Source organism: Apodemus sylvaticus, chromosome 6, assembly GCF_947179515.1.
Source record: "Apodemus sylvaticus chromosome 6, mApoSyl1.1, whole genome shotgun sequence".
Classification (NCBI taxonomy): Eukaryota; Metazoa; Chordata; class Mammalia; order Rodentia; family Muridae; genus Apodemus; species Apodemus sylvaticus.
This window is the reverse complement of record NC_067477.1, coordinates 67,645,476-67,669,781: the sequence shown is the minus strand read 5'-3', so window position 1 is coordinate 67,669,781 and position 24,306 is coordinate 67,645,476. Positions and strand designations below refer to the sequence as shown.

The 24,306-nt window shown below is 40.3% G+C and overlaps 2 protein-coding genes across 7 annotated transcripts in view; one reads left to right on the top strand and one right to left on the bottom strand.

Annotated features, from left to right (window-relative positions):
• The window catches only part of LOC127687328 (uncharacterized), a 33,847-nt gene extending 26,227 nt beyond the window's left edge, over positions 1-7,620 (bottom strand). The window contains exon 1 of the mRNA XM_052185846.1: positions 7,192-7,620. Coding sequence (XP_052041806.1) covers positions 7,192-7,288 — 97 coding nt within the window. The 5' untranslated portion in view covers positions 7,289-7,620. The remainder of the gene's footprint in view (positions 1-7,191) is intronic.
• The window catches only part of LOC127687323 (signal recognition particle 54 kDa protein), a 157,032-nt gene that overhangs the window by 93,255 nt on the left and 39,471 nt on the right, over positions 1-24,306 (top strand). For 4 of the 6 annotated variants that reach the window (XM_052185839.1, XM_052185833.1, XM_052185836.1 and 1 more), the window contains exons 2-4: positions 19,379-19,488; positions 20,363-20,454; positions 21,679-21,763. In XM_052185839.1, the coding sequence (XP_052041799.1) occupies positions 19,411-19,488; positions 20,363-20,454; positions 21,679-21,763 (255 nt within the window). In that variant the 5' untranslated portion in view covers positions 19,379-19,410. Of the gene's footprint in view, positions 1-7,712; positions 7,959-12,395; positions 12,611-19,378; positions 19,489-20,362; positions 20,455-21,678; positions 21,764-24,306 lie in introns of those variants that run through there. The other 2 variants (XM_052185835.1, XM_052185832.1) reach the window with 2 other exon arrangements.

Genomic DNA, 24,306 nt, shown 5'->3' with positions numbered 1-24,306 from the left:
AGAGTCTAATTGTCCTAATTTTTTTTTTCAATTTAATCCTAAACTAACAACCATTTTACATTTTCTGGAATACATGTATAGTTCACAGAAGAACCGTATCAGTCCAGTTAAAAATCTGCTTTTTGCTGTGTGATGGTGGCTGACGCCTTTTCATCTCAGCACTCAGCAGGAAAGGCAGGCAAGCTCTGTAAATTCAAGGCCAGCCTGGTCTACAGAGCATGTTCTAGCCAAGGCTACACAGGGAAACCTTGTCCTGAAACTCCCACTCCTCTCCCAACTTTGTATCCAATGATCAGTATCCCCCTCTTCACTCCATTCCCTCTCCTATGTATGTGTGGTGGCCCGTCCTACATTCTCCAAGTCTAGCAATTTCCTACTCTCCATGCGGGTGCTAGCCCTCGGATGTGTTTGAGCACCTGAGCTTCAGTTCGTTGCCCTGTTTGGGGATGTTGTGGAACTCGGTGGACAAAGGACCTAGCTAGAGGAGAGAGAGGACTGCAGGGAAAGGACTAGAGGGATAAAGCCCCTAGTTAAGACCCTGGTCTCACTTCCTGGGTGTGGAAATATAACTAGTTAAGTGACCTCTTGTGAGGTTAGCTGGGCCATAGGGATGAGAAAAGTAACTACCACAGTGTGATAATCTAGCATCTATCTTTCTGTGACTGGCTTATTTCACATAACACAATACTCTACATTTAAGTTGTTTCAAGTAATAGAATTTTCTTCTTTTTAAAGGCTACAGCTTAGTCTAGTGGAAGACTGGTGCTTAGCATGTGGGAGACCCTAGGTCAATGCCAGTGCTAAAGCAAGCAACTAACAAAGGCTGAGCAATAGTCTACTGTGTACAGATAAAATGTCTTGAAACTTCATTCATTGGTTGATGGCCACTGTTTGCATGTTGTATACACTGTGAATAATGCTATAATGCTGTAATAAGCAGGGGCACATAAAGATCTGGTACACCAACTTTAATTCATTTGGATATGTGTGTGTGTGTGTGTGTGTGTGTGTATGTATATGTGTATGTGTGTGTATGTGTATGTACATAACTGGAATTGGTAACTATGCTAGTTCTATTTTTAGTGTTTTGAGGGCTCCCCTATACCACTTTGCAAAATGTTCTATCAACAATATACAACAATAGCTTTTCCTTCACATTTGCCACCATATCATTTTTGTCATTTTTGATAACAGTCATTCTATGAGGTGTGAGGTCAACTTCTCATTTTCTAATCTCAGTATTTCCTAATATTTTTGCTCTAGATGGACCTCAGTTGTTTCCCATGCTATTCTGAAGCACACGGCTTCTTTTGACCTTATGACCTATCACCCCTCTTGTTCACCCAAGTCTCTACCTTTAATGCATATAGTGCACAAGTAAGTACCAGGTTGTATGATACTTCTTATGCAGTCCTATCATTAAAAAGACTCCTGGTCCCAGACAAGATGAACACTTTCCCTCGCTCTCTTCTAAACACAACTAAACGCCCTATAAACAATCCAACAGGTATCACAAAAGAGCTCAGAAAACTGGAAAAAAAGTGCAATGTTTAGTTACCAGAGAATCTGAGGAAGTACGCTCTGGTAAACTGTTTTAAAGTCTTTACTATAGACTATACAGAGTACTAGAAGTTGCAAACCACAAGCACTATTAAGCACACACAGAAAACAGAACGAAAGCATAAACTGAAGAAAAGCTGTCTGTGGCCAGAGACAGAGAAAACAGAAGAGCAGAGACCACAGAGAGCTCCACCTCCATTGCACACAGGGCAGTGTGGCACAGTTAGCACCACGGGAGGAGCCACTGTCTCAGGTCCTCAATGCACGGGCATTGCCTGATCTGCCCAGTAGCAGAAAAAGTGACAAGCTGGGTTTGCCTTCTCTCATCAGTAAAGGCAGCTTAGCAACCCAAGAGGATCCAGAAGTGTCTTTGGCTCTCGTAGAAAGGACTGAGTAAACTGATAAGAAAGGATCAGCCAGGTTCCTCCAGAGAAACCTCTACAACTACCATTCTACTTAACAACGGAAGACTGGGCCAAGGGAAAGGAACCCACTCTTCATATCCTCACCCAATGCAGTAAAGACAGCAGGACTAGTTAGCATACATAGGAAGAAAGGACACACTTATACAGTTTGGGTAAAAGGAAAAAAAAGAAGAGGTTGGGGAAAGAACAGATCATACATGCCCATGGCCTTACAGAGGAAAATTCAGAAAGCACTCCAGAGTTTTTGTTTGGTTTTGAGTTTTGTTTTTCTCTAATAGAAAGAAAGAATATGAAGTAGTGTTAAAGGATCTGGGAGTAGTTGGTGGAAGAAAAAAAACATGATCAAAATATATTGAACAAAATTCTCAAAAAAAATAAAACCACTAAAATAAAAAATCATGCTTATCCATGATGTGATTATCCATGTAGAAAGTTCTAAGGTGTCTACAGGAAAATTCCTAAAACCAGTCATTTCAACAGGTCACAGGTTACAAAATAACAATCAACCTTTAGATGTACACACAGAAATTAAAAGCATAGTTTATTGGCTGAAGAGATGGCGCAGTGGCAGAGCACTTGAAGAGTCTCTGGATTCATTCCCAGTACTCACATGGTGGCTCACGCCATATGTCACTCCAGTTCCTGGGATCCAAACCCTCTACTCACCTTTGCAGGCACTAGGCATATACATTGTACACATACATAAATGCAAGCAAAATACTAATAAACATAAAGCAAACAAATCTAAAAACAAAACATAACCCTAGGATTGGGCTGGAGAGATGTCTCAGTGGTTTAGAGCACTGGCTGTTCTTCCAGAGGACCCAGAATTGATTCCCAGCACCCACACTGCAGCTTATAACCACCAGCAACCCTCTTCTGGTCTCCCCAGACATCAGGCACATATGTGGTACTGGAGACAAATATACAGGTAAAGCCCCCATACACATAAAAAAATAACAACAACAACAACAACAACAACAATGATAATAATAGAACATCATATATTTTAAAAACCTACAATTTATAATAGCTCTAAAAAAAATAGATATATTTAACAAAAAGTATGTTGTACCTAAGTTGTACAATGAAAGAAACCAAAGAAAACTTAACTGTTAGAAACCACGCAAATGTATTAGAACACAATGTGCCAAACAAACATGCCACATTTCCTAACTAAAACACATAACACCTATGAAATAGTCAATATAGTTGTCCACCAACAGATGAACAGATAAAAAAAATGTAGCACATATATGCAATGGAATGTTATTTAACCATAAAGAAAAATGAAATCATGACATTTTTGCTGGAAAATGGGTCCAGAAGTAACTGTATTGGTAGACTGTCTGCATAGCAAGCATCAAGTTCTGGGTTCTACTCTGAGCCCTACATACACTGAGCAGATAGATGGAGAAGGCCTGAAATCCCAGCAGCCAGGAAGTAGAAGCAGAGGCACCAGAAGTGTAAGGTCATCCTCAACTGCTCATGGAATTCAAGGCTACTTGAATGAGATCTGCTGAAACCAACAAACCACTCATATGTTAAAATGTAATTTGAACAGGTAATCAAAATGTAAACGTTGAAATTGTGTGTTATTTATCACTTCCTAGAATAGACAGGTATACTAATATAGTTCTTGTTTTGGTTGGTAACACAGGCAGGTACAGATGGTGCATCTGTAATCCCAGTACTTTGGAGGCAGAGAGAACTTGGAGGATCTCCAATTCAAGGCTAACGTGGGCTATATAATGGAACCTCATTTAAAAAAAACAAAAAACATTCCTTCAAGCTAAGTGAACTAATTTCTTAAAATATTCACGTTAATAAACATTCTTCAGAGCTGGATGTAGTGGTGAATGTCTTTAATCCTAACACACAGGAGGCAGAAGCAGGTGGATCTCTGAGTTCAAGGCTAGCCTGGTCTACCAAGTGGGTTCCAGGACAGCCAGAACTACACATAGAAACCCTGTCTCAAAAAAAATCAAAAACAACCAACCAATCAACCAACCAACCCACCAAAAAATGTTCTTCAGAAACTCAAGTTGTTTTCTAATAAGTTACACAAACTTCCAGAGTGGAAGGGTGGGGTGGGGGATGGAGAGACGGCCTACTGCTTGGGGTCACTTGCAGCTGCTGCTGCCCTTGCAGAGGATCTGAGCTTGCTTCTCACTCGGCATTGCCCCAGGAGGCTCACAACGGCCTGCACCTCTACCTCCAAAAGGTTCAACACCCTTTTCTAGTCCCTGAGGCACCTGCACACATGGAGTTCACTTACACAGACACATAAATAAAAACAAATCTTTAAAAAGCAAAAATTGCTACCAGTGAGACAGCTCAGGTGAAGACCCTTGCTATGCGGCCTAACGAGGTGACTTTGATACAGGAATGTAGTGTAGAAGGAGAGACCCAATTCCCCCAAGTAGTCCTGATTTTCACATGCACACTGTGGCAAGGTCTTCCCACCCCCAATACACACAAAATAAAATTCAAAAGTAAAAGTAAAAATATACTTTTTACTCAGTGATGTTGGAACTACTTTTTTTTTTTTTACTAAATTAACATCTGGAACAGACTTTAACGGCAATCCAATTTTGAACAATGGAGTCTCAATTGATGCTTCAAATCTGGGGACTTGAATTACAAATAATTCAACGAGGCTAAGGGAGAAGTTATTTTAGTAACTGTGCAAGTGCCAGGAAAGGCAACAGTATATTTGTATGTTTTATGTATGCATACATGCGGATACCAGAGGAGAACCTATGTCCCTCCTCCTCAGCTGCCTCCATCTTGTTTATAAGACAGAGTCTCTTACTGGGATCTGAAATCACCAAATTAGGCTAGGCTGGCTGAGAAGGGACCCCCCAGGGAGCGGTATGTCTGCCTCACCAGAGTTGGGATTCTATGCGCTAAGGTTATATGTGCTGTGTACCACTGTCTGACTTTTTATACTAATACACTGGATATAACATAGGCAGCAGTGGGATTACACCTGCAATCCCAGCAGTATGGAGGCAAGGAGAAGTAGAGGTGGAACTCTGGTCTTCATGATTGTGTACCAAGCACTTTGCTGTTGGGAGCACAAAGGTCCTTGCACTCACAGACAGCACTAGAGAAACTAGTAATGCTTAACACACAAAGTTGTCTTTCTAAGGGAAAAGCTGTATAACACATTTTCTGCCTAGATGGCTGGGACTGGGGCTGGTTAATAGCCTAGGTCAGCAGCTTTCAACCTGTAGATCATGACCCTATGGGGGTTGGATGACCCTTTCACAGGGGTCACATATCAGATATTTATGTTATGATTCATCACTAGTAAAATTACAGTTGTGAAGCAGGAAGAAAAATAATTTTATGGATGGGGGGGGTCTCCACAACATGAAAAACTGTATTAAAGGGTGCAGCATTACGAAGGTTGAGGACTACTGGACTAGGTGATCCTGGCACTCTCTGTAGGACGAGAACATACCAAGCTCCCACTAGCAGGACCAGATGACCTACCTCTGTGCTATCTGTATCACTGAGACCACACCAGATTTCCTTTAGGCCTTTAAGGTAACATATATAGCCTACCTCTGGAACCCATCTACATGGAAGAAGTGACAATTACTTTGAGAAGAGTTTCAATATAATTACACTCTGCCGGCTCTGGTGTTGGCAGAGACCCCTTTACACCTTACTATTGCCCCAGTCTATAATACATTTTTTGTTGTGAGCCTGAACCTTTAACCGATAAGCCATCTCTCAAGTTCCAATACTTCATTTTAGTAGTCAATAATGCTTTTGGAATAAATGACCTGATATTGAAGGTATGGAGAAAAACTAGAAGAAAGCTGGTACTATTATAAACAACTAGGTAAGTTAGGTAAACAAGTAGGTAAGTTACGCTTAACGAAGTGATAGAAGCCAACATGTTTATAGTCAGACCATGGCTTTAAAAAAGAAAAAAAAAAAAAAACATGTGTTAGAGAGATGGCTCAGCTGTTAAGAGCACTGACTGTTCTTCCAGAGGTCCTGAGTTCAAATCCCAGCAAACACATGGTGGCTCACAACCATCTGTAATGGAATCTGATGCCCTCTTCTGGTGTGTCTGAAGACAGCTAGAGTGTGCTCATATACATTAAAATGAACAAAAAACCCTTATTTTGTAAATTCCTATCTTGAAACACTTTTCTTGTATGTGTATATAACCATGGTATATGTGCGTGTGTGTGTGTGTGTGTGTGTGTGTATATATATGTATATATATATGTATATATGTATATATATGTGTATATAACCAATGGTTTCCTACATTTCCAAGATACACTTTGTTATCAGATGCCTCAAGCCAAACTTTAGTTTGGTGCCTCACTCAAAATAATCTCTAATCTCTCAAAACGTTTAACAATTCTCTAACTACACCAAGAATATTTTTCCTAACAGCTCAAAGGTTGAAGACCTAAAATTGGAAGTTGGAGTTGAGTGTGTAGCTCAGTAGGCAGAGCACAGGCCTGAGTATGATCTCCAGCATCACCTCAGGTGAGACGGACGAAGAAGGACCAGAGTTCTAAGTCATCCTCTGTTAATTTGAGGTCTAGCAGGACTACATAAGACCTTGCCTCAAAAATTAAAAATATATCAAATAAGAATACTTAAAGGATCTGAAAGAAAGTAATCTTGGGGATTAATGCTTTTCAGAATAGCAGACATTAATATAGTTCTCAAAAAGAGAAAAGTATATACATAAAACAGTGCTTTCACGAGGCATTACTTTGCTAGATAAGAAAAGTTTTATTTCCTCGATTCTAAATTTATGACTTTTCATATTTACTACTAACAGTTTATAAGAAGTCTTTTTTCTTCCCAATCCCCTGAAATATTACCATGTATAAAGTAAATGTACTAGGTATATGTCATTTTCTTTGCCTTGAGGGTAACTCCACAGCCTAATAAAACCTTTCTTGCACAGAGCTTTTCCAAGTAGTACCCGCCTGTACTAGTAACTGAACAAAGAGGTTCTAGAAGGTTGTCCAAAGTCAGCAAACCACCTAAAATTGGTTCTTAGGCATCCAATCCTACAATACACTCAGATAACTAGGTGTGCAGCCATCAAGAGCTGCCTGGCGACCCGGTGCCTAGCCCCGCCCCTCCCTGGTACCCAAAGACTAAATCCAACAGCCAACCGCAAACCGCCAACCGCCGGGCTCTAGCCGCGACTGCTTACGGGTAGTCTTCATCCAGTGAAGTAGTGCCGGGACGTCTGCGGGAGCCGTAGTTCTGAGCAGCTGAAGCACAGCCCTCCGAGCGGACCGAAAGTCCATGGCGAAGTCAGCCAAGAAGACAGGACCAGCTTCTCACTGAGCACGCGCAGCCAGACATGTGCCCGCCGCGACCCCGCCCTTCTCAGATCGTCCAGTCACGAAAGCCTAAACGCTAAGCTCCGCCCCTCTGGGATTCCGCCCACCCGGCTGCAAAATCCTTAATCCTCGCTCCCTCGCGGAGTTCCCCTGCACCCTTCCGCCGAGTCGCTTTCCCTTAAGTCAAGACTTTTCCTCGAGATTGCACCCGGGGTGGGGGTGACTTGTTTCGCTGCTAGCTTGCCGCCGCAGTGACGTACAGGTAGAACACTAAGGTCAAAGGTCAGCTCAAGCAAAGAAACACCCCTTCAACCCTTAGCAGAGGGGAGCCTTAGAAACCGGGCATTGTGCCCCGGAAGCGGAAGTGTATTTTCACGAAGGGCTCAACTACGCCGAGTGATGACGTCTCCTCATTGGGCGGAAGGTTCGGTGGCAGTCGTCGGTATTCCAGCTGGTGGGAGTTGGCTTCCCTGTGCGGGGCGCTGGGCACCTAGTTTCTGTAGCTGGGAAGTTGGGCTGCAGGGTCGTCCCTATCCTTCTGCTTCCAGTGTTCCTGGGTTTCTTTCTGCGGCGTGGGGCCTCGCCAAGGACTCGCCGGCCCTGTGGGGCCACGGCTTTAGTGGTGCCTTTTGCGGTAAGTGTGGGGGTTTTCCTTGCTCTGCGCTGGGGCAGCGCAGCCAGACCCCTGATCAGAGCGCTGCTTTTATGGAAGTCTTCCCCGGTCGATCACAGGCTGACGATCGCCGATCGTCAGTGAGGTACACTGACACTTTAACTCTTGTCCTCCACTGCAAGTTTTACTAAACGATGCGCTGTTACCCTTTTAATTTGTCTTCAGATTTACACGAGCTAAGTAAGCAAGCATTTGTAGGTTTGGCTTATGGAAGACATTACTGAACAAGAATTTAGATAAATGTAGATAAAGCTACTTCCCCAAAGCCTTTTGACATATACTAGGGTTTATTTTCCTATCTTTTAGTGTTTATTAGTATGTTCGTTAGCCTATCGTTCTTTATGTAGCAGAACGAATAAGAACTTTTAGTTCAGCGACCATGATAAGATGTTCTAAGGACTTTTTCTTTTCTCAGTCAACGCTACTGACAATGTATTTTTTTTTTGAAACTTTCTAAATCAGCTTTTCTGTTACCAGTCTTCACTTAGAACAAAATGTTTATGAGGATTTCTTTCTTTGTGTTTTCTTTTTAAGCTGAAAAGATAAAGGAATGAAGGACACTACTGGTAACATGAAGAGTCTAGCAGTACAGAAAAACGTCCATAAATATATATTATAGCCTGACTCTAGTTAGGCCAAAAGAGATGTGGGACAGTGATGACAGTTAATGTGCCCCTTAAGAGATTTGTCTGAGTCATTTGCTTTTGAAAGCTAGCCTCAATTTCCTAATAAGCTTACAAGGATAGAAGAGAATTAAGTAAAGTAGTATAGTTCCTTTGACAGAGCTGAATGGTGCAGAAGAGAGAGACATTTCCCTCAAACCTCTTTACCTCAGCTTTTTGATATGACAGATTTAGTATTTTCTGATTTAATAAATAAAGCCTATTGACACAAGGAATACTCTTGTAACTCTCTGTGCCTGCTACTGGAATGGTAACGTTTCTTTCTTTTAAAGAGGGTTTTTTTCCCTTGTGCTTTTGGAGGCAAAGATGACCAGTCTTGTGGAATACTCTTAGTCTTGGTTGATTTGCTCTTTCCTTTGCCCCATGTTGGTAGAATACAGGATCTTCCGTAGACTCACCGTGAGAGTCCCCACCCACCTGTTGCACCCATACACCGGTCCCATATGCCGGCCATTTACATGCACTTTCTCTGGCCTTCATTTTGAGAGTTCTGCACTTTCTGCAGTAAATATACTGCTTCCATCTCCCATTTTCCACTAGGAAATGTGGTGTGGTGTGGAAATGGATAGAAGCAGTGTGTTTTTTTAGTTTTGACCCTTATTTGTTGAGTGTTGTTATGTGTTTGTTTAATTTTTAAAAAAAACTAAGCCACATGTGCTTAGTTAGCTGCTTTGTAGTCTAGATACTTGAGTGCAATGATTACTTGAGCACAGGAATTGGAGGTAAGCCTGGACATCGTTAACTGTACCCCATCCCTTAAATATACAACGAAGTAGTGTAATAAAAGGAGCACTTATTTGCACACTTGTAAAAGTAGCTTTTATCCAACTGAAGTGGTTGTCATCTGTGATGCTTACTACCTCTGTCTGCTAACCTAGACCTAATCCTGGAAGTTTCTAGCCTCCGTACAATCTTATCTAAACCTGGAACGGTTTCAGCCGTGGAGATTTACTGCTGAATAAGTTCACCCCTTTCTGGTCTCTGGTTGGCTGGTCAGCTCAGCTGTTCTGGCTCAAAACTCCTCTCCACACTGGCTGATTCAGTCTTGCTTCTCTTTCAGCCTCTCCTGATTGCTCTGCGTTGCCTCAAACTAACTGGCAATCTGTTCTCATCTTCTGCCTTCTCCTTATTCTCTGGTTCATTCTGTCTTCATTTGTAGCTAGCTGGTTCCCTCTTTGCAACCTGTCTCTGTAAAACTTCTTGGTAAACTTTTGTAGACTTCTAACTCTTGGATTTTTCTCCATTTGGAGAAAATATATATATATATCTTTTGTTTTCCTTTTTGAGACAAGATATAACTATGTTAGCTTAGCCAGCCTTGAAGCCGTAGTTTCAAGTAATCTTCCTGACTCAACTTTCCAAGTAAAAAGTACCTATATTCTGCCTGAGATATTGTAAAAGTTGAGGACAGGTTTTCATACCTTTGGGAGATATTGCTGAGTGCAATGCTTACAAGATACTAGGTTCTATAATGATTACTTTTGCTCCCCCCCCCCCCAGACAGTGTTTCTCTGTGTAGCCCTGGCTGTCCTGGAACTCACTTTGTGGACCAGCCTGGCCTCGAACTCAGAAATCCTCCTGCCTCTGCCTACCAAGCGCTGGGATTAAAGGCGAGTGCCACCATCGCTCGGCTTTTCTAATCAAGAGTTTTAGATATGACTCGTTCTCTAAAACATTTTATTACCCACCCTCCCCCACCTCCCCAGTGATAATTGTCCCTGGGGATTCTGACTGAGGATTTAGTTTTGAGCTGATAGGCTTTGACTATAACCAGTGTAGCCCTGCCTGAGTTTGTGCCTCCTCGCACTTTTCCATCTGCCCCCCTCAATGCTCTTACCAGTTTCAAAAGCAACTATTTCCAAGGACTTTTATTGGTTTTTGTTTTTGTTTCTTTCTCTTGTCAAGATTTTGTGTAAAGATTCTTTTTATGACTAGCCTGACAGCCAAAAAGAATCTTGTATTGTTTTGCTTTCTTGTATTTCTTTTCTGTTTTCTTTCTTTCCTTTTTTCTTAATTTATTTCTTTCTTTCTTTCTTTCTTTCTTTCTTTCTTTCTTTCTTTCCTTCCTTCCTTCCTTCCTTCCTTCCTTCCTTCCTTCCTTCCTTCCTTCCTTCCTTCCTTCCTTCTTTCTTTCTTTGACAAGGTTTCTCTGCATGGCCTTGGCTGTCCTAGAATTTGCTCTGTAAACCAGGCTGACCTGTAAACTCAAATACATTCTCCTGCCTCTGCCTCCCAAGTGCTGGGATTAAAGGCATTTGCCACCACTGCTGGGTGCCAAAGAGTATCTTTAAAAAAGATTCCTTGTAGGTTTTTTTTCCCTTTCTTCTTTTATCTCCCTCCCTCCCTCCCTCTCTCTTTCATCCCTTCTTTCCGGGGTGGCCAGCATGGGACTTGCTATGTAGAACATGCTAGTCCTGGGTCACAGAGCTCCAGGAGTCTATTCCTTCTGAGTGCTAAGCTGTGCACTATAGTTTATATCCCACCTTCTTGATTGTTTTTAGTTACTATTCTTATTGCTTATTGGATATGGTGTTGTGGAGGGAGGGAGGTATACATATGTTTGTGCATGTTGTGTATGTGCCAGAGGAGAAAGTTGGATGTCTTCTTCTACCCCTCTGCTTAACCTCTTGAGACAGGGTCTTTTTTTTTTTAATTGTAAAATCTTTTTTCTAAGTTTTTTAAAATTTTTTTTGAGATTATAATATAATTACATCATTTCCCCCTTTCCTCCCAATAAGCCCTCTTTTATACTCCTAACTTGCTTTTAATTCATGGCCTCTTTTTCAATAATTGTTGTTACATACATGTATATTTATACATATATTCCTAAATACATAAATATACTTGTTTAGTCTATATATTACTAGTATGTAGGTTTGAAATGGCTGACCATTTGCTATCAGATAATCAGTTGGTGTGCTCTCATGAGGAAGACCATTTCTCCTGCTCCTAGTTGCCTGGAATTTCTTAGGTAAAGTTGAGGCCAGCTGACAAGCTGTTGGTTACTGCTAGGGTGTTTGTGCCATTATTGCACCCTTAGGGTCACTGTGCCATGCCACTTGTTGTGGTTTATAGCTGTCCTACCTGGTAGGACTGCTGGTGGCTTCCCTCTTTGAAGCTTCCTTTCATGGTACCTTCTGGTAGCAAGAAAACTACTCTTCAGGGAGTAGGCTTTCTGGTCAGTTCCAGCTCAGAGAGAGGCCTTTGGGCTCTATGTCTAAAGAACATGGTGCCTTCATTAATCGGGACTTGCCTTCCACCTCTGTTGGTGGGGAAGGCCAACCAAGGGCAATAAGAGTAGCCTATTCAACAGCCCTGACAACTTAAAAGGGGGCTTTTCATGGTTGGTGTTGGAGGTTTTGTTAGATGGTCATTGGTTTTTGGAGGGAATATTGTTGGCGCCGATTAAGTTCATTTAAACTGTATGATTTATTTATATACAGACTTAAGTATATTATAGTTTTGTTTGTTTTGTTATAAGTAGTTCTTTAATACAATGCTTCCTAATAATTTCTTTTCAAACTCCCTAGTTTTACCCTTCTGTTCTGAATTTCTCTCCCTCTCTACTTCCTAATTAGAGCCTTAATTTCCTATGCAGAGCCCTGTTTTCCTCTCTCCCTATCAAATTGTTTATACCCCACTCTATCCCTCTGTATTGTGTCCTCACACCACCAGTGGCCCCTTTTCACTCTCCTGATTTCTGCATTCACTCTAGGCTGTGTACTCATCTGAAGATTTGGAGCTGTGCACCTTAGAGAGAACATGTGATGCTTGAGACTGGGCCTCTAACTGTCCCTAAAGCCCACTAGTTTGCTAGCTGGTTGGCGGCGAGTTCCTTGGACCTACACCTCAGTGCTGGGATACATGCTTGCACAGCTTTTACAGTGGATATTGGGGAGTCAAATTCAGATCCTCATGTTTGCACAGCAGGTACTCTTAGACATTGAACCATTTCCCCAGGCACCTCAAATAGTCGTTTAAAATTGTATTTTCAGAGCAAACATGGATTTATTAAGAAAAAGTGAGGAAAAATCCTGAGGATGGGATAGGTTCTAACAGTTCCTTTTCTTTTAATGTAACCTTGTTCTATAGCCAGGGTTGGCCTTAAGCTCATGATCCTTCTGCCTCAGTCAGGTATACATTACCATGTCTAGCCTAACAGAAGTTTTCTCTACCTTTTCTTCCATTAGACTGTGAAGTGGGGGCTAGAAAGATAATTCAGTTGGTAAAGTACTAAGTCCAAATTTTTTCTCAGATTTTAAATCTTTTGGTTAAAATGTACCCAAGAATCAAGAATGATGAAGATCTTGTATTAATCTTTATGCCCAATCAGAATATTTTGATTTATTGAAGTTGTCTAGGGTGGGCCAGGGAGATAGCTCAGAGAATATCCTAGGATATCCCAGGAACCCACCTAAAATAGCCAGTCTTTAGTTGCAGATATGTGAAATTTCAGCACTGCAGATATAAAAACAGGCAGAACGGCGGGACTTTCAGCCAGCTTACCCTACGTGGCCAGTGCCAGGTCAGTGAGAGACCCAGTCTCAGTGAGCAAGTGGGTAGCTCCTGAGTAATTTGAGGTTCCTCTGCTCTCTACTGGATACACACAGATGCTCAGATTAAAAGCATGTCCCACCATGCCTGCTTACAATGTTAGTTTTAATGTTAAGACTTTAAACTTGAAAACCTAGTTAGGCTGCCGGGGCGGTGGCACACGCCTGTAATCCCAGCACTCTGGGAGGCAGAGGCAGGCGGATTTCTGAGTTCGAGGCCAGCCTGGTCTACAGAGTGAGTTCCAGACAGCCAGGGCTATACAGAGAAACCCTGTCTCGGAAAAAAAAAAAAAAAAAACCAAATCCGAAAACCTAGTTAGGTGTGGAGGCACATACCTGTACTCAAGAGAGAGGCATGAGGATTCCAAGTTCCAGGCCATCCTTGTCTATATAGTAAGATTTTGTCTCAAAGAAACCAAAATGAGGAATTTATGGTGGTATGAAATGAGCAAGAGAGATTTGTCTGTATTTATCTAATGTTAATTAATTAATTAGGAATGAAAATGTTTTTATGCTGGCACAATTCATGAAACATATTGTAGGTATTTAATGACTAGATGAATGAGTACAACACATAGCTGAACTCCTAGTTTATATACTACTAGCATAAGTTCTATCTTTCAAAGAAGCATGTTAGAAAATAATTTTCATCTTGGTGTAAAAAATACTATGCTGAGCAGTGGTGGTGTCTTAGTTAGGGTTTCCATTGCTGTGAAGAGACACCACAACCATGGCAACTCTTTTTTTTTTTTCCTCGAGACAGGGTTTCTCTGTGTAGCCCTGGCTTTCCTGGAACTCACTCTGTAGACCAGGCTGGCCTCGAACTCAGAAATCCACCTACCTCTGCCTCCCAAGTGCTGGGATTACAGGCGTGTGCCACCACTGAACCATGGCACTTCTTCTAAAGGACAACATTTAATTGGGACTGGTGTGCGCCACCACTGAACCATGGCACCTCTTATAAAGGACAACATTTAATTGGGGCTGGCTTATAGGTTCAGAGGCTTAGTCCATTATCACCATGGCAGGAAGCATGGCAGTGGTGCAGGCCAGCTAGGTGCTAGAGCTGAGAGTTCTGCATCTCGATCTGTAAGGCAGCAGTGTCACTGCGTGTGGCTTGAGCATATATGAGACCTCAAAGATTATACCCACAGTCACACCTCCAAAAAGGCCACACCTCCTAATAGTCCCACTCCCAATAGGGCAAGCAGTTAAACACCTGAGGCTATGGAGTCCTTACCTATTCAAACCACCACAAGTAGTGCATGTTCTTAATCCCAGCACTTAGGAGGCAGAGGCAGGTAGATCTTTTGATGCCAGCCTGGTCTACAGAGTGAGCTCTAGTATAGTCAGGGCTACACAGTGAAACCCTGTCTTGAAAAACAAAAAACAAAACAAAACTTGTAAGTATGCACTCTGTGTGTGTGTTGGGGGGGGGGGGGGGGTAGGTGAGTGGGTGTGTGTGTAGGCAAAAACCTATGGACATAAAATAAAAATAAATATATCTTAAACATAATTATAGCCATTACCAGGTGTGGTGGTACATATCTGTAATTTCACCATGTAGGAGTTAGAGGCAGATCAGGAATTATTCCCTCACCATGATCCATTTTACCAACTGAATCATCACCCAGCTTGAAATATGATTCCTATACCACACAGTTTACCTAGAATGTACAATTTGAAGGCTTTTGATCAATATAGCATTGCGTAGCCATGACCATAATCAATTTTAGAACATTTCTATTATTCTGTGAAACACCATACCCACTAGTAGTCACTTCCTATTTCATTTTCCTAAGCTCTGAGCAACTATTAGTCTATACACTGTTTCTGTAGATATGCCTATTACGGATATTTTATAAGTGAAATGATAGTATCTGGTCTTTTGTGACTGATGCTTCCCCCAGTGTGTAATGTATTCAAGATTCATTCATGTTGTAGCATGTTCTGTACTTTATTTCTTTTTATTTATTTTATAATAATAATAGCCCAGTGTATGACTCCACCACATTTTACTTAGCCATTCATTAGTTGAGGAATATTTGTATTGTTTCTATTTTTAGCTCTTTTGAATAATTATGTTGTGACTGACCATGTTTTTGTTTTGATATATATCTTGGTTTCTTTTGGATAAATATGTTATAGTAGAATTTCTGGGTCATATAATAACTGGTTTCTACCAACCCCCTTTGGTTTTTGAGATGATGTCTCTCTACATAGCCCTTATAGTTCTCAAATTCAGCTCGATCTGAGAGCTGCTGCCTCTCAAGGGCTGGGATTAAAGACTGCACCAACATGTGCTGCTGCTGCTGCTGCTTTTCTTTTTAATTGTATTATTTTTTAGAGACAGTGACTCTCTACAAGCGATTGGCTTGGAACTTGCTAGTAGCCTAGGTTGGCCTGCAATTCTTGATGCTTCTGAAGACTAGATTTGTATAAAGAAAAATATTTTTAAAGTGTGCTGCTAAAAGTACTTAGGTAACCTGGGCATGTTGTTTAATTAGTAGCTCGAGTAACTAGGCTATGGGGAAACCCTGAGTTCAGTTTCTAGCACCATGTAATCTGTTCTTGGGAGGCAGATGAGAAGTCTGTCATCCTTGGCAGCGCTCAAGGTCAGCTATACATGACAACTACCTTAAAATATGTAAATAACATTTTTTTAGAAAGAAAAAAATACATAGAAAAGTGTGTTGGGAAATGCCACGTTTGTTTTTTAGTTTAAAAAGAACCACAACGGTTGGGCATGGTGGTATATATATGCCTTTAATCCTAGCCAGATCTATGTAGAAAGACTATCTCTAAAAGAAGTGAACAAAACAAAACAAAAGAAAACAAAAGACTCACAGTATGGGGAATTAGATTTTTTTCTTTTTTGAAATGCAGCCCTGCCTGTCCTAGAATTGGCCTGTAGACCAAGCTGGCCTTGAACTTGCAGATCTCCAATATCCTGTTTCCCAAGCACTAAGATCTAGGGTGTGTACCACAGTGCCCAACTAGAGTCATTAAAAAACTATTTTTTTTTATTTTTTGTGTACTTGAATGTTCTGCTTACATGTATGTGCTCCATTTGTGTACCTGGTCCTTGGCAGAATTGGAGAGACAATATGGATCCCTTGGAATTGGAATTATGGGTGGTTGTGAACTACCTTGTGAATGCTGGGAATGGAGCCCAGATCCTCTGGAAGAACAAATGTTCTTTATCAGTGAACCATCTCTCCAGCACTCTGACATTCATTTTTAAGAATTAACTGGTATAACTTAAAATGAAGGATGATCTGTTTATGATGTCATCTTAACAAAATCATTGTGTTGTCATAGATGGACTGTATAACTCCTGTAACAGTGATAAAAGATGAATGGAAACATCTCTCTTCTTCCATGAAAGTAATTACTTCATTGATTTAGCTTATTAGATATGGGATAAGAAATAAATCTTGAATCTTTTCAATGAAGTTGCTGCTCTTTGAGGTTAAGCAATCATATAACTCTTTAAAACAAAACAACCTTTGCTTAAGGTAAATAACCTTTACTCATTTTCAACATGTCAGCAATAATTTATAATTTTTAATTTATTAATTTAATTTAATTTTTAATATTTTTGAGGTCTCCCTGGCTGACCTCCAGCTCACAGAGCTCCATCTCCCTATGTCTCCTGTGTGCTGGTGGGCTGGAGTAAAGGTTTGTGCCACCATATCCAGCTTTCATTTTTCCAATTAATTAATTATTTTTAAAATGTAGACAGTGTTTCACTATATAGAACAGGCTGGCCTGGACATAATGCATGGAGATCTTCCTCTGAAGATCTCTGAAGTGTGGGATTAAAGGTGTATATCACCACACCTGAGTATAATTTTTAAATTCTAAATTACTAAATTTTGCTTGCATTGGAATGTAATATTTAACTCAGCCTGAGAAACCCTTTTTCTATTAGACTCTAAAGTTCATTTCCCTTCCTACAGCCCTTAGCTCCCCTAAGCTCGGTCTCTCAGGTCTCCCTGTGCCCAATATCTTAGTTATTTTTTCACTGGTTTCCTTTTCAATTAATTTTTAGATTTCATTTTTTATGTTTATGGGATTTTTTGCCTACATATATGCATGTGTACCACATACATTCCTGGTGCCAGAGGATACAAGAAGAGGGTTCCAGATTCCCTAGAATCTGGAGCTGCCATATTGGTGCTGGGAATTAAATCTGGGTCATCTAGAAGTCAATGCTTACTTACTGAGCCAAAAATAAAAGGTGCCTGTGATTTCAGAACCAAGTTTTGATAAAGCCTAACTTGTTTAGCTTAGCCTAATTTTGTTTTTCATTCTGTGACTTTTATAGAAATCAAGAGTTGACTGTGACTCCTTATTGTTAGGTTTACTTCACTAGTCACTTGTCTAGGTTCTCCAAAGACACAAACCAATTTATTTTATTACCCATTATGGTTGTTGTTGTTATCCTCACCATCATCGTTATTTAATGGTGTGTGTGTGGAGGTATTTTTGGTAGGAATTGGCTTAGACAGTAATGGAGGCCGATGAGCCTGAAGATGGAATGACACGAGTGGTTGGCAAGTGAGAGGGCTAACGCTGTAGCTGTTGTCCAACGTCTAACCAGACAGGCTGGAGACCAGAGACAAGGGAGTGAGTCTCTTTTCTTCTCCTCTCCCCTCCCCTCCTCTCCCCTCCCCTCCCCTCCCCTCCCCTCTCCTCTCTTCTCCTCCCCTCCCCTCCCCTCCCCTCTCCTCTCTTCTCCTCCCCTCCCCTCCCCTCCCCTCCCCTCTCCTCTCCTCTCCTCTCCTCTCCTCTCCTCTCCTCTCCTCTCCCTCTCCCTCTCCTCTCCCTCTCCTCTCCCTCTCCTCTCCCTCTCCTCTCCTCTCCTCTCCCCTCCCCTCCCCTCCCCTCCCCTCCCCTCCCCTCCCCTCTCCCTCTCCCTCTCCCTCTCCCTCTCCCTCTCCTCTCCTCTCCTCTCCTCTCCTCTCCTCTCCTCTCCTCTCCTCTCCTCTCCTCTCCCTCTCCTCTCCCTCTCCTCTCCTCTCCTCTTTTTTTGTAGTTAGGCAAGAGGAAATCTGTTTGGGTGTTTTTTCTGCTGTTCTTTTATGTACCTTGTCTTACCATCTAGTAATTAAAGCATGTTGAGGACAGGCAATCATATTTATTTACTTCTGTTGAGTTCTGCCATCCTTACATGTAGCAGTATATCTGTATACTTTTATAAAGCTACACCTTTTTGTTTGTTTTCATTTTAGACTGTCTCATGTAACTCAGGCTGGCCTCCAACTCGTTATTCCTCTTCCTCCTGCCCCTCTGCTTTCAAGTGCTAGGACTTCAGAAGTGTACTCCCATGCCTAGCTTAAGGGTTTTGGAGTTGAGAAATCAGTAAATCACTTTAGAATGGGAAGAAGAATGTTTTCCTTCGTGCTTAGAAGAATAAGATGAAGTAATAGATTTATTTTTCATTTGTTTCTTTTGAGACATGGTCTCACTATGTGGCCTTGATTGGCTTGGAGCTTTCAATGTGATCAGGCTGGCCTCCAGCTCTTAGCGAGTCCCAAGTGTTGGATTGGAGTGTGTGCTACCATGTCCAGCATTAGACATGATGTTCTTTATGTGGAGTGGTTTAGTGGGTGACTGTCATGTAGTTAATGGCTCAGCAGTTGATTTATTTTTGTGCTACAAAAGTTAAGTGATTTGTGAATTAAGGTAAGTTTTCCTTCCCTTTTTCTTTTCTACTTAAGAGTCAGATTCAGAATAGCATGGGTTCTCTAGTGTGGGAGGGAGCTGAGCACCGTGTCTGTGGAGTTCTCCTCTGTTTCTCTCTTTCTCTGTAAGGGACAGGATTCCCCTTTCAGTTACTCATCCTCAAGAGCATGTGCAGAAGAGAACACAATTAACTTAAGACCATAGTTTCATTTCTTCAACAGATATTATTGGACATTTGAATGTGATGATTTATGTTTAAGATTCTCTAGTTAGACATGTAAGTGGAAGGCGCCATAACCTAACTTATCTTTTGGACAGGAATGTATTAAAGTTGCAGGTTGAGGCGTTAGAAGCTGAAGTTATAGTATTCAACTTTAAATTTAATTTAAATATTTTTCTTCACTTAGAAGTTAATGAGAAATGGTTTTCATTTATATTTTCTTTTCCTTTCTAGAGTTCTCATAAGTACATCGTAAAACCTTCAAGATGGTTCTAGCAGATCTTGGAAGAAAAATAACATCAGCATTACGCTCTTTGAGCAATGCCACCATTATCAATGAAGAGGTATGAGAATATAGTGTGAGGTACATGTGCTGGTGCATTGTTACGGAGATTAGAGAACTGGACTAAATATGTCGCTTTAGACTTGTGATTTAATTTGGTGTAGATTTACTACTGTAAATACACAATAACAGTAAGGATGCTTTATATTGAAAAATCCATTACTATATCTTTTTTAAACTTTTTTAAATTTTTAAGTGTGTGTGTGTGCGTGTGTGTTCATATGCACAACAATGCTATTGCCCATGGAAGCCAGAAGTGGTTTGGTCTCTGCAGCTGAGTTACAGGGGATTGTGAGCTGCCAAAGTTCTAAGAATCAAACTCAGGCCGTCTGGAGTAGCAGCAAGTGCTCTTACCTACTGACCTATCTCCCCTTCCATTATTTCACTGTACTAGTCAGAACCTTTTTAAAGAATCCCCCAAATCTACCTTTAGTTTAAAAAAAAAAAAGCCAAAACAATGTAGATTTTGAATACTTGAATCTTCTGTCTCAGCATAGATCTAGAACGTCACAGTCCTCCTTTCTCCTTCCTTAGACATGGGCTTATCTGGTTTCCCCTTTACCTTTCATTTAGCATTCTTTATATAAAAGATTAGCATTTTAGCCTAGTGAGGTAGTGTGTACTGTGGGGATAATTAATACTTGGTTACTAATACTGTGTCAAACTAAATGCCATGCCTTATTTTGACAGAATGCCTGGGATTTAGTAATATTTTCTCTCCAAGGGTAATTGAAAAAATCTTTTCCCACCTCCAGTAGCATAGTGGCATTGCTATATTGTTATTAAGCTGCTGTAGCACATGACACCTAATCCGTCATTGTTTTTATGTTGCTGGAGTAAAATACTAAGCATATTTTAATTTTATTTATTTTCAGGTATTAAATGCTATGTTGAAAGAAGTATGTACAGCATTATTGGAAGCAGATGTTAATATTAAACTAGTGAAGCAACTAAGAGAAAATGTTAAGTAAGTTGAATTAATTGTGTAAAAACAATACAAACTAAGTTTGGGTTACTGAGATTGAGGCAGTAATTAGGAAAGTTTGCTTTATTATAAGATATTTCTATGCAGCACTGGGATGTTTTAAATTCATGTGTCAGAAAACTGCCTGTGAAACAAGGTGTGGTGGCTTGTTCCTGGGAGGCTGAGGTAAGAGGAATACCATGAGTTCAGTACCAGCCTTTGTTAGACAGTGAGCTTCAGGTCAGCCTTGGCCAAAAGATTTAAATGAAGAAAAGAAGAATGGAGAGAGAAAGATAGAAGGACTATGTATGTCCATATAGTTCCATGATCAAATCAAGGACGGGTTCATTTCATTGCAGATTTTCTTCTATTTTACCTGTTTTTGGGGGTGGAGTTAGTCATTTATTATAGTTAGATGTGATGTGACTTTAATGTAAAAGCTTTTCAGTAATTCAGTTTCTTCCTGAAATTGTGCTAAGAGTATATGTGTCAGTATTCTTCATGATTGAAGAGTTATATTCTCTTTTGTTCTGCATTTTGGCTTCTCTGTCCCTGTTTGAAGGCGTCCACTGTGTGGTCTTTGTTACAATATTCCTTGAGAGACATATGGACAGGGCACCTGGACCATACAGGCATCTCTAATAACTTCTTGAATGCCAGTCTAGCATTCCTTCTTTTACATTGATAGTCTGGGAGAGCCAGGCGGTGGTAGCGCAGCTACCTGTAATCCCAGCACTTGGGAGGCAGAGACAGGAAGATTTCTGAGTTCGAGGCCAGCCTGGTCTACAGAGTGAGTTCCCGGACAGCCAGGGCTACACAGTGAAACCCTGTCTCGAAAAAAAACAAAATTCAAAAAACAAAAAACCAACAAAAAAAGATCTTCTGGGAGAAGATATAAAAGTACCAGCATTTGAACAGTTGAACCAGAAAGTCAGTGTGATTCTCTGGGTATAAAATTTGCAATCTGTAAAAAAATAAAATTAATATTTTATAGTTTTATCCAGAGAAATTAATTATGCATTGAACTGTAAGTCTTAAAAAACTACTCAAAGTCTTGCATCTAGTCTTTTATAGTATAATTCTTTGTGGTATAATCTTATAAATCTATAATAATTATTTGAATGCTAATTAATATGAATAATTGAATACTTACATTCTGTGGGACAGAAGTACTTTGAGATTATCTTAACTGACTTTCCTCTTATCCCAATTGTCACCATTTTGAAGGTCTGCAATTGATCTTGAAGAGATGGCATCTGGTCTGAACAAAAGAAAAATGATTCAGCATGCTGTATTTAAAGAACTTGTAAAGGTAAACATGTATAAAGATTATGAGTCCATCAACTCTTTGCTTTTGAGTCCCTTCTATTGTATTTTATGGAAAATTCATCCATATTAAAATATAAATTTGAGCCATCAAGATGCTTCTCTGGTAAAGGTGACTGCTGCTAAAACTAATAACCTGAACTCGTTCCTGGAAGCTGTGTAGTAGAAGAGAATTGGCTCCTGTAGCAGTTCCCTGATTTTCACATGTGTGTCATGGGACATAAGTACAGACAAATATACATACACACACAGCAAAAAAGAGCTAGGGAGTAAATGGAAGGACTATTAACTTCTCTGAAAGTGGGCTATTTAAAAAAAAAAAATTGTGTGTGGGCCTGGGGAAATGGCTGAGCAGTTGAGAGTACTTGTTGCTCTTGTAGAGGACCCAGGTTAAATTCCTAGCATTTACATGGTGATTCACAACCATCTGCAACTCCAGTTCCAGAGGATCTGATGCTATCTTCTAATCACCACATGTGCCACATGGTACATACATACATGTAGGCAAAACACACATGAACTGAATAATGTAAAAAATGAATAACAAAAATAAAACTAGAAATTGTTTGAAAAAATATTTTTGTGTGTCTATGTCTGGATATGTGCATGTGATTTCTGGTGTCTGTGGATGTGAAAGACTTTGGATTTCCTTGGAACTGTAACTATTTGATGTAGGTGCTGTGCTGGAAACTAAATTTAGATATTTTGTAAGAATTATCATAAATTCTAGAACTTCATTGGGAAACGTTTGTTGAGTAACTACTTTATTCCAGGCAGTATGCCAGGTACTGTGAACAGCCAAGGACTGGTCCTTATCTCAGAGAAGCTAACAATCTAGAGCAATGATAAGTATGCAACGCAAAGTTAAAACTGCCTTCATAGTAACATATTACAACATTGTTTACTCCAGTGTGTCCTGCTGGGGATTGAACCTAGTGACAAGCATAGGCTCTGCCATTGAACTGTGTCTCTGGCTTGCCCACTTTACCTTTTTACTGCACTGGCATTTACACAGTCCGACAGCCTACTAGCATGAACCCTGAATACCAGCTGACTGTGGTGGTACATACCCTTAATTCCATTACTTCCTTCTAGATCTTTCTATGTTCACCTTCATTCTTTATACTTCATGGCATAAATAGACATTCAGATGTCTTATTTTTACATTTCTTAAATATTTTAAGAATTTTAAACATATCAGTCACCATAGCTGATTCTGCCTTGAGTGTATAGAATGGAGGTGAATGTAGTGTAACATTTCTATATAGGAAGGATATAGCAGGAAGGGAAATGGACTTGTTTTAAGATAGATTTTGCCTATTTTAGAAGTTTTCCAAGGTTTTGCACATGCTTGGAAAAGGGACAAGAAGATGTGTTCTAGTTTTTCTTTTCCCTTCTCTTTACCAGTGTTTCCCTGAAACTTATATGTAGTACCTCATGGATAATAAATACCTTGACGATATTGACTAGGCGAGAGTTTGGCAGGCTTCCTTATAAGGGTTGTGCATATGGTGAGCCACATGTTCTCTTTGGCAGCTCTTCAGCTCTGCTTTTGAAATACAAAGAGAGTAAATGAATGGACATCGTTGTGTTCCATAAAGGCTTATTTATACCAGGTCTGCAGTTCACCACCGTAATCCTAGCAGGGAATGCTGCTCATACGCTGCCTGAGGTTCTAGGGTAGCCTGGGCTACATAGTGAGTTCCAAACCAACCTAGGGAGATCTGTTTAATCATCAATCATCAAAAATCATGTGTGAATAATTATTTCAGACTCTAAATAGGGTCAAAATTAAGCTTTTGGCCATGTTTTAGAATGCTTTATACTTGACAAATATGGTAGTGTATGTCTGTAATCCCAAGTCTTCAAGTTATTAGAAGAGGAGAATCAGTAATTTCTTGCTAGCCTTAGCTACATAGTTCATGTCCAGCTTAGGTAATATGAGACTCTCAAAAATAAAAGAAAGAAAATAAGCCTTGTGTTGGAGAACTGTACCTATGTGTCTCTTTCCCACTAACCCATTGTAAAATTATATTTTTCTCTCTAGCTTTCTTTAGGAAATAATTTTATAGATCTTTTGGTATTAGAAAATTTAATATTTGAATTGGAAGGTGTCTTCATGTGCCATTTATCATTTTGCTTCACGCAAACATTTGTCAAATTGAATATACATTCCAGTATAGAAGCCTCTAGAGAGGGCTGGAGAGGTGGCTCAGCAGTTAAGAGCACCAACTGCTCTTTCGAAGATCCTGAGTTCAATTCCCAGCAACCACATGATGGTTCAGAACCATCCGTAACAAGATCTGACTACCTGGAGTGTCTGAAGACAACTATAGTGTACTTACATATAATAAATAAATAAATCTTTTAAAAAAAAGCCTCTAGATGCATGATCATTGAGCACTTGTAATGTGATTAGGCTTAATCGTAGGTTATTTAAGTAGGGAATTAAATTAAACACACTAATTTAAATAAGGAGGAAGAAAAGGTGAGACCACATAAATGGTGGAGTGCCTGCCTTGCTATGTG